Genomic DNA, 11,165 nt, shown 5'->3' on the forward strand with positions numbered 1-11,165 from the left:
TCTCTCTCTCTCTCTCTCTCTCTCTCTCTCTCTCTCTCTCTCATAAATATTTCCTTCTTGATTTGTTTTTTTTAAAATATAATACTTAAATGTAAATATAATACTTAAATGTAAATATAATACTTAAATATCCATATCTAATAAAAAGAAATAATTATTCAGAATTCACACGAATTCGACGCATTTTAATTTGAAAATATAACCTAGATAAAAAAATATACCAGTCCTTTTAGCATCTAATGTCTTGATTTGCCACATTGTATACGGCGGTCGCTCCAAAGTAACATGATTCCATAGTGCCATCATTTTTACAAGTTTCAATGATATAATTACGTTATACACGTAAAATGTATACAACACAACCACGTGGCGCAATTACAAAACAACAATTATAAATACTACAATCGCAGACGAAAAGCTAAGAGTGAGTTTACAAAATAAAAGTAGATCGTGAAGAATTGACCAATCATAGTCGATCTCTCTTCCACTGTGATTGGTTAGCTTGCTATTCCCGGCTTTCGAGCGCGATGATCGTTTATCGACATCTCGTATACAATTGTGGACAATTTTGGCTGCGTCAAAGTCTCGCTACAAATGCTTTGAAACGTTTGATGGATCAATTAGAAGAAAGAATTTTACAAATTGATCAATTAAAAAACGCTTCAAAGTTTGCAACATCGCGTTGACCCATATCTTTTATTTCTGAATTCGAATTTCATCATCTTAAAAATTTTTTTCTTAAAAGTGAGATCATTGACTATACATTGTATCCAACTTCCCCAATGTGAGAGATCACGAATCCTATCCGAAGATATTAAAGTCACTAGATTATAAAGTATCACAATTGATTTCAGAAATGTCGCGTAAAAATGGCCGAAGTGCACATAGTACACGATTTGAAATACACGAGGGTCCACATAAAAATGCTCAAACTCATGCGGTGATCACATGTGTGATGTGTACTTTCGTATTCCAGTTCTGAACTGTACACGTATCCTTTGTGCACTTTTATGCACAAAACTTCTACGACAAATAAATCCGTATTAAACTAAAGAATACATAAATTGAGCACATATCCTTTTGTACATATTCTTTTGTTCATAAATAAATTAATTACAACTAAAAAACATTGATTTACATACTTGATGGCTTCATTTTTCCAAATAAAGCACATGATACAAATGCATAAATTCGAAATGGCTACGTGAAAATGAATGTGAGTTTGCTACTTTATAGATCTAGTAACTTTAGAAGGTATATGAGGTAGCGACGTAGAACTCTTTCCTCTTTGCGCATGTGCGACTTGATCAATGATACATTCTATAACATTTTTGAATAATAAAAACTTTTTCCTAAATTGTAATGAATAATGATATTAATGATGAAATATTAATTAAAATTGTAATGAATACTGATGAAGTATTATTGAATTTCATATTGAAATCAATTAATTGACTCATTTTTAGTATTATTTCATTAAAATTTTATTATAATTTATTAAAATATAATTTATTAAAAATTTATTAAGGAAATTTTCATTTTGAATTAATTGAAATAGGTTGAAAAAATAGATTCATTTTTGCACTTTTTTAAAGTTTTAAAAATACTCAGTTCTAAATTATATTCTCAAAACAGACAAAGTTATCTTAAAACGACCTCACGCACAAGCAGGTATATAGAAAATAATTCAATAAAATTCTTCTGAGCGTCTCAACGGTTTTTGCCTAACAGCCCAGCAAACGAGAATGGATTAAAATGAATTGAATTTTTTTTATCCGAATGCGTATTTTAAATAGCGAATATTTTTTTTTATATTTAATTGGATTCAATTAGATTAAATTACATTCAATTGGATTGAAAAACTGCATTTCCTATTCAAAATTTTGAATTGAACAGTATTCACAATCCATTTCAATCCATTCTCGTTTGCTGGAAGGTACTAACAATAGCCCTTTCTTGAGCAGGGGGGCTTTCTATTGAAAGCGAATATGTGAAAAAAATTGATTTTACGATTTTTTTCGAAACGACGTTTCAAAATTGGTGAGTGAGAGACACTATATTTCGAGAACTATAAATTCCAATCGAGTTCAAATTTGGAAAAGTTTTGTTAAATAAATTTTTGTCAAGGATACCTATAAAACTGCTACCTATAAAACTTTTTAAAATTAAACATTTTTTAGGAACCTCCAAAAATAAACAAAAAAAATCCCACTTTTTATGTTTGCTAAATTCGTATAAATGAATATTAATATTTAAAAAAACGCATTTAATTAAAATTGTTTGATTTTCTTAAGCATTTTTATATCTATCATAATTACGAAAGCAAAAAAAAAAATTAATGAGCATTTATCTACTTCGTATGTCTGTTTTCAGTGGAAATAACCTTGTCTCTTGCTCGCAGGAAAAAGTTAGACTTGTTAGACAGGAAAAAATAACTGGGACGCTCGGAATTATTGAATTATTTTCTATCTACGGTGACCACTTCAACGTCTTGTAACTTTGTCAATTTTGCGAATATCGTTATAATTTTTGAAAATCGATTTAAACGGAATAAATGTAATCATACATGTATTTAATAACATATATTTAAAAAAAGTATTTTATTCTACATAGATTCTTCATATCAGCGATAATTTTACTATAAATGTAACAACGTATTACGTGTCTCCTGCTCCCTTTAATTTTATTATATAGAACGCGTGAATATCTCGTACCATTGCACCATATCAACCATATAATCCGTCTTATGTCTTGTATTTAGTGGGATCCAATAATTCGAAATGCGGATATAAGATACAGTTATAATTTATAAATTTACATTTACAAGGCTTATAATATAATTTTAATATTAAAATAATCCTTATGCATATTAAAAACAAAAAAGGAAAGAAAAAAAACGCTGTTGAATTTCGAGCCGGTTACAATGTACAATGATCAATGCTGTCGATCACTTAAAAGTTTTAAAACGCATTAGATATTTTATTTTAAAAATCGATTGTACAATTTTAAGATCTCATATACAGAAAGTGAATCAGGTAGGCTGGCAAGAAGCTTATCGCATCAATTATTCTTCTTGGCAGTCTCTCTTTAAAAAAAGGTGGCTGCTCGTTAAATCGAATAATTATCGTGATATCGTGTAAATAGTAACGATATAATTGCGATAAGTGCCCTGTAATTATACAAGATGTGTTTCTGTACGTAAATTCAAAGTTATCCTATTTTATTTTACTTAAACTAGAATATAAGCTAGAGCTTCCACAATCGTAAATAAGGAAATAAGTCGAATCATATCATAATTAATAATAATAATGAGACCTACAATAAATTACGTAAATGAATAAATATGTATCAAAATATACGAATATGAAACAGGTTCATTCATATTATAATAAAAAGATTTTTTTTCTGTTGGACAAAAAAACAACTTTGGCTCTTTGTGTACGCCAGATGAAAGAAATGCTGTCAGATGTGTGCATAACATATCGATCAAGATGAAGTTAAGTCAAGCATCGTGTTGGTGTCTTCTAACGCTGGCAATGGTAACTCATTCTTCTCCTCTTCGATTCTAGCATCCGACATCTTTAGGAACTTGATTACCTTCTCAGTAGCGGCGATTCCGCAACTACTCACTTCGTTCTGAAAAAAATGTGCGTGATAAACATTAAAACATATTTTTTTCAAACCAAATGGGATATTTCTCGAATGCTTACCGATGCTGTCAGATTCATGAAGTTGAAGAATTTTTGAAGTACAGATACCATAGTGGCGAAGTTCTTGTCTGGTAATCTACTTCGTACTAGCGACTCGTACTCCTATACAATAGAAAAAAGATTTAATAAGAAAAAAAGAATTAGTCCCTGGATGTAAATTATTAGATATGTAATAGATTAATAATACTTTTTACTTATATAATCGTGTTTTTAAAGTTTTTTTTACCTTGTTATCCATTATTAAGTATCCAAGTAACAATACTACATATGCTCCGATTAGTGTATGCTCCATATGTCGTCCAGCTTTCTGTAACACTGTAAAATAATAATCTTACAGTTATATTATAATTTAAAAAATCTGGGCATTCTCATGAAATATATAAATTAATTTTTAAAAAACATAAGCAAATTGGATTTTTTTCTTCAAAAAAATTTTTAATTTTCTGTCGATTCTAAATCATTAATCTCAATATAAGTAACTATTTCACTTTTTAAAACAGAAATTATAGTAAACAATACTGTAATTTTTTTTGACAGTTTCTTGAAAGAATATACTTCTTCAAAGAATGTCGTTAAAAATTGATTTGTTCAAAATTCTATGCATTATTATTAATAAACTTTGAGCAAAATTAGATATCAAGATGGATATATGCATACACAAGTAAACATTATACAAACATTTCGTAACGGTCTCTTCGATAAATTCTTCCTGAGATTTAGAGGTGCTCGATACTCTTTCTGTTTGCTCAGAATCTTTCTTTCCGTCTAAAATCGCGTCAGTTTTCTGTTCCTCGGCCCGCGCGAGTTCCTCTTGCTTATAAAATAAATCAATCAGAGACGCTACGCCGCTTTCCTCCGCTGAAAGTACGCAATTATAAAAATAAAGATAAATCTTGTATTCTCACAATTTACTACATTAAAGAAGTGTAAAAATCAGGTATATTTACCATCGAAAATATCTTCTAATGATGGAGGTGCCTTCGAGTTAATAAGAAGTTGCTTGTTATCGTCGCACTGCTCTACTAAATTTATCAACAGAATTAATGCCAACATCATCATATCAAATCGTTTTTCTTCTGGGAGTGATTCAGGCACGCGTAATAAAAGAAACAAACTACAATCCAAAACGCCAACTTGTGCGCCAACTGATCTGCTGCCGAAGGCTGTGTAAAAAAAATACATATGTTTTAAAATAAATAATTATTACTGACTACACTAATAATATCAAAAGAAAATCTTACATTGTCTGTTAAACCGATGAGTAAGATTGATGAGAACTTTAATAATTGCAAAAAGACATTCTCTTACAACAGCACCAGTGGAACTTTTATCGCTTGGATCAGTTGTTGGATAAACAGGAATCTCCTGTCCACATAAGTGATATAAACTAGCTAACGTGCTTACTAATACTCCATTTTCATATTTTAATAAATATGCCTGATTCTCTTCGTTCATATGTGTTACCTAAAAAAATAAGCAATGTTTAGCCTCTCTTCATTATTCATTCTTCTTTGTAATGTGGCGCGTGATACAGGAGGGAAGGAAGAAGGAAAAAGCACTTACATTTTCTAAGACGCGTAAACATCTGTCAACTTTACGTAATTTGTCTAATAAAGGATCTGTCCAACCAGATCTTAAAACATTTTGGCTGTTAATATGACGGTGACATTCTCGAATTGTCTTTACAATATGTTCCAAGCCACCTAATCCTCGTAATTCTTCTTTGAACCATTCTCCAGCGCGTTTTGACGTAAGACTCAAAAGTGTCTCCATAGCGAGCTGACCAACCTGTTAAAAGCAGCACATTTTTGAATTATTCGACAATAGAAATAAATCTATATAAATATAAACGCGTACATGTGTACAGAAATAAATATAAATGCAAAGAATGAGTATCAAAAATTACTTACGGTGATATTATCTAAATTTAGATGCTTAGCATGTCCTTGAGCTTGTATATCAGCACATAACTGACGTACTTTTTCTTTATTTTTCAATAATTCAGCATGACTGAGACCACAATCATCAAGAGCATCTTTATGGCTGGCATCAGATTCTAACAGACTTAACATTAATTCCAAACAATCGCGATCAAGATCCATAGCAAGACGATCTTGACTTAATACAAACATTACTGTAGCTGTGCATAGACCAAGACTCTACAAATAATAATAATAATAATAGTATCAGCATACAATTATTTTATATATATATAAAGTTTAATAAGGAAAGCACTTAATGTAATATGTAATATTATATGGTATGAATATATAGAAATGAATAAAACTTTATCATATGCGAGAATTTATACCTGATCTTTAGTTGCATCATGAAGAGCTTTAAAAAACTTGGCAACAGTTCCATGAGCACGCACGTGCATACGAAATGCAGGAGCCATACACTTGCTTGCTAATCGTATGGCTGAAAGGCAACGAGTAGCATTTGGATTATTTTCTCTCAAAGTATCCAAGATATATTCCACATCGTCATTAAACTCCTGGAATTCTCCACTTTCTTGTATCTGATGGGCTTTCTTTACATTCTTTACTACAGTATAAAACTGCAAGGCAAAATAAAGGCAAATAAATATACGTTGAATCAAAATAAATCGTATGTATTACAACTCATTTTCATATTTATAATTTGCTGTTTTACATAACTGGAAATGAGAATAATTCTACTTATAAATTCATAATACAAAAAATTCATGGAAGTCTTTTATCAACAAAAATTATGTACTATAATATATCTTCCAAGGAAACAACCAAAATTCCACAATATAATAATTATATTGTCTATATTATACTCACTCCTTTAACTTTTTTGCCACAGCGAATGCTCGTGACCGCATCAGCTTCGTCCTCGAAATCCACATCGGTCGTAGGATAAGTCACAACCCTTGTCAACTGCGAAGGTTCAAACTCTTCCTCGTATGCCACTGGTCCAGCACTGCTGGAACCAGACGCAGTAGTCGGCGTGCTGTTGCCAGTGTTAGGTGTATCCGTAGCAGTGGATTCCTTATCACTGTCGCACCATTTGTGTTTGTACAACGCTCGCCTCTTGTTTCCATTCGTCGCGCCCGTCGAACGGCTCTTAAAGATACTGCCTTTCTTAGCAGCGGGCTTGGTCGACGAAATACTAGTCGATGGTGGGTCCGAAGTCTGCAATTCCGAAACCGTGCTCGTCACGTGCAGTGGTATTTCATTCTCGGCGTTTCCACTAGCACCTTCACTGTCACTGCTTGAAAACCAATCTTGATCCACCAAGGTCTTGGCTGCGATCTCGACGGTGGCGATGGTATCAGTTGTTCCACGGGTTAGTAGTTCTGGCTCCAATTCAGGATCAAGTTCTGCTTCTGGTTCAGGCTCGAATTGTTGCGTGATCGTGACGGGTTCGGTCACAGCTTCATTGACGGGGATGTCTATAGAGCAATGTTGTTCAATTTGATTTACGATACTTTCTGATGTTGTGTCTTCTGTATTCTCCGTATTGTCATTGTCATTATCATTGTCATCAGTACCGGTGGCTAATGTCGGTGGTGCTACTGGTGATAATGGTGATGATGGTGGTGAGAGTGATGGTGATGGTGGTGATGGTGATGGTGGTGGTGGTGGTTGTGGTCTCGTGTCGGAATCACTTGATAATATATCGATCAGCTCTTGAGTTGTAGTTGGCAGTGGCTGATCGCGTCCGATCAACGGCTCGATAGTTGGTTTCGAGGAATACGTTGAGCTGCAGTCAGTCTTAACGATGTCGTAATGGGAGATAAGTGTATTATTGGAATCCGTCACTGATTTTCTCAGCGTCAAGGAGAGGCCGGAACCATGGGAGTTGGAAGTAATCGGCGTCGTCGACGGCGTCACAACGGAAGTCATCGCCGTTGAATCCAAGTGCAAATTCTTAGCGCGACTACGTGTTGTCCGTCGCATATCCGAATTATCCAATGGAATCGACACAGTGGAGACAACAGGTTGATGCGCACGTAAGGATCTATGATCGGACTTGAGCGACGATTCCGTATTGAAGGTCTTACGTTCAATATCCACCTTCGAGGGACTAGCGAGGGGAGTAGAAATCCTATAGGTATCAGGTTCGAGATCCTGAGTGTCCTGATGCACGTCCCCGCAAACCAATCGCGCCGTACCTTTGCATATTCTCAGTACGATCGGTGGTTTGCTCTCCTCCCGATTGGAAGTGTCGGGCGTACCGGTGCTATCTAAACTTTCTACTACTTTCTTAATTGAAGCATGTGACACTTTTGTTACGGCCTGCTGTTGCTGCTGCTGCTGCTGCTGCTGCTGTTGTTGTTGTTGTTGTTGTTGTTGTTGTTGCTGCTGCTGCTGCTGCTGCTGCTGCTGTGGAGGTTGTTTTGGGGTACGAGCCCTCCCATATTGCGAATCAGGTACTTGTCTGTAGATTGCCACATCCTGGCGAGATTCTTCGATCACAGGCGGGACATTTCGGCTCTTGAAGAATTTCTTCGGCTTGACGACCGCGGATTCCGATTTATTGTCCGGGTCAGTTTCGAAAGAAAATGGATCTTTTCCAGGATTCACGCGATTCTGATTCCCATAATCGAGTTTCATTCTCTTTGCGCCAAAAGTATTATGTATATCATCTCTCCTCCCTGAAAATGGAATAATTCTGAACATGACATTTTTTACACGTCGGAAATATATTACACGTCGATGAAAACTGGAGATAAGTTGTTAAATAATTTAAATAGTATTTTAAATACATCATCAGATATCTTGAGATTAATCAGTATTCTTGAGATTGATAATGCTTCTAGATAAAGAAACGTTTCAATTAATAGAAAAGTATTTTATATATAATTATCTATTCATTTATATATAACACAACAAAATAAAATATTTATAAATACTGTATAAAGTACAGAATAATTTCATAGTTTATGTATTGTGTTTATGTAATAAATTTCTATTAAATTTTCAAATGTTAAATTCTATTGAACAGAATCATATGATATCATTGCAGTTAAATATTGACATTATATCATTGAGGTAAATCAGTTGATTATATCAGTCTCTAAAAATAAATCTTGTCAATTTAAATCACTTTTACTTTACAAGAATAGATTACAGTCGTTACTCTCAGCGTTAAAAAGTGATTCTTTAAAATTTACAACTGTAAGAAAAACAATTTCTGTTGTTTATTTTTACTTATGTTATTTTTATCAATATTAACTTTAATCTCAATTTAATTTATTTTTATCTTTTTCTAATCCTTAGAATTAGAAAAACTAAAAAGGAAGTTAAATTAAGATTAAAATTAATTTATATTGGTAGAAATGATGTTATTATATTTATCAACATTATGCATTAGTGGATATATTTTAATTTTCACTCGATAAATATTCTTGCTAAATACATATCCAAGAAAGGAATATCGGCCATAACGACGATAAAGATTTGTATATGAAATTTTCTTTTATAACTTTTCTCTATACATTATGAGAAAAAAATTTGATCTCAATACCATCATTGTTTTAAGATACAAAAAAATGTATATAATTAAAAAGTTTATAAATGTATTCCTCTCTTTTCATCATAAACACAGCAAATTTTAATGTTTAATGCATGTTTCAACATATAGATTAACTTTAATTTCAGTTCAATTACTCTTAATCCTTGTTTAATTCTTAGAATTAGAAAAAGATAAAAAAATCAGTTATAAATCAAGCTAGAATTAAACTACATTGTCATAGAAACAGATATAATTCTCAGAATCAGAAAGAGGTCAAGTTAGTCCAACCAAGAAATTAAAATTAAATTACATTAGTAGAAACAAGCATATATATTTCAATGTATAAAGTTGGCCACAATTTTATTGTTTACAAAATACGTTTCTCTTCGTCATAACAGCCATCGATCGCTGTGTAAAAAGTAACTTTCAAAAGTGCTGTTGTAGCAGCAATCACCACGTACATCTAATGTAAACATAGAGCGATAAAGTTTTTTTTTTTTTTACCATTGATATTCGTGCTCCTGATAGAAGTAAAAGATGTTATGCCCCATTTGCCGACGGTGCCCGCGGACTTGGCTGCGGACGGGCGATTGCTGTTCTCGCGGAAGAGCTTGTCGAATTGAATGCTGCCGGGTGTTACACTGCTGACCTTGCGGCTGTAAGACTTGGTGTAACTGCGGGACGTCATTGTGCGCGCGTCTCGTGGATCCTCTTCGGCATCGCAGGATGATACAGACGATAATGACGCAATCTATCCTCGTGCCCGTCGGTGACGAGCGGCTGCGCGCCGCGCGCGCTCACGACGTGGATGCCGCGGCCTCCGGAGCATCCGAAGCGCGACCGTCCACCGTTTCCTGTCCACCAAGTGCGTGTCGTATCGACGTTAGCGTGCAGCCGAAATTCGGACCGATTCAGCTGCGGCGGATGGCGGTGTCTCGCGGCGATGCGATAACGTGCACCGAAACAAACGCCATATTATGAGCTACTCTGACTCTGACGCGCACGAGACGGAGACGGGCAGCCTCTCTCATTCGCTCTTCCTCTCTATACTTTGCACGTTTGTTCGCTCGCTCGCTCACTCTCTCTCGCTCGCTCGCTTGTTTGTTCGGTTCGCGCGCGACGCCGAGATGATAAATTCGATTAGCGATCGGAACGATCCCGGTCGGGCGCTGTGCCGCGCGACCGCGATACTCCACTATTTCTTGGCACCTCGGAACTTACTGCTAATGCTTCTACCGCTTTCTTCGTCGCTACTCGTCGTCGCTAAACTCCACCGTTCGTTGTTTCTTCGCTCTTTGTCCACCACTCGGCTACCATTAATTTCTGAGACTCGTGGGGATTATTAATCATCAACATAGATCTTGAGCCATCTGCCGATTTTTTTTCGTTTCGGGATTTAGATACACGTATATAGAGGTGTATACATATATATGTATATTACGCAGAGGGGAGAGGGAGAATGAAGTGTCGACACTCCATACGATATTTGCCATTTCTACCAGTAGATAGAGTACGCATATGACTATTCTAAAGTCACTAGATTAATAATAGGTCTGGGTATCAATCATGGGGTCGATTCTGTATCTTCAAGGTGAAAATTATAAAAGTGAGCAAATTTACTAGATGTTGACTAATGAAATTATCAATATTCTAGTAAATTCGCTCACTTTTAATTTTCACCTCGTTTCGAGATACATAATCCCCATAAAAACTTTATCCCTAGGATTGAAAATGAAAAGTAAAAATTTTAACCATTGAAGTTAATGGAGAAATTTTTCACTTTTCATTTTTTATTCTAGGAAAAAAGTTTCATGATTGATACCCTGGGATTCGATTGTGGATTTTGAAAGGAGGTGAATTATAGAAAGGAGGAAAATTACAAAAGTGCAAAATTACAAAAAAGAGCAAAGGTTACTAGGTATTGACCAATTAAATTATGAATATTCTAGTGAATTTACTCACTTTTGT

At 34.4% G+C, this 11,165-nt stretch overlaps 2 protein-coding genes across 2 annotated transcripts in view; both read right to left on the reverse strand.

The window, feature by feature from the left end:
- The window catches only part of LOC105623278, a 2,657-nt gene extending 2,351 nt beyond the window's left edge, over nucleotides 1-306 (reverse strand). Inside the window, exon 1 of the mRNA XM_012204676.1 lies at nucleotides 222-306. Within this exon, the coding sequence (XP_012060066.1) occupies nucleotides 222-306 (85 nt within the window). The remainder of the gene's footprint in view (nucleotides 1-221) is intronic.
- Nucleotides 307-3,486: 3,180 nt separating this feature from the next.
- LOC105623279 (protein wings apart-like) lies at nucleotides 3,487-9,885 on the reverse strand. The gene is made up of 11 exons (XM_012204678.1): nucleotides 9,702-9,885; nucleotides 6,521-8,337; nucleotides 6,022-6,270; nucleotides 5,621-5,869; nucleotides 5,274-5,498; nucleotides 4,952-5,174; nucleotides 4,658-4,873; nucleotides 4,389-4,568; nucleotides 3,937-4,025; nucleotides 3,711-3,812; nucleotides 3,487-3,636 (listed from the first exon to the last, which is right to left on the reverse strand). The coding sequence occupies exons 1-11, from the start codon at nucleotides 9,883-9,885 to the stop codon at nucleotides 3,487-3,489; spliced, it is 3,684 nt and encodes a 1,227-aa protein (XP_012060068.1).
- Nucleotides 9,886-11,165: the final 1,280 nt, after the last annotated feature.

This window comes from Atta cephalotes (genome assembly GCF_000143395.1).
Source record: "Atta cephalotes unplaced genomic scaffold scaffold00055, whole genome shotgun sequence".
Taxonomy (NCBI): Eukaryota; Metazoa; Arthropoda; class Insecta; order Hymenoptera; family Formicidae; genus Atta; species Atta cephalotes.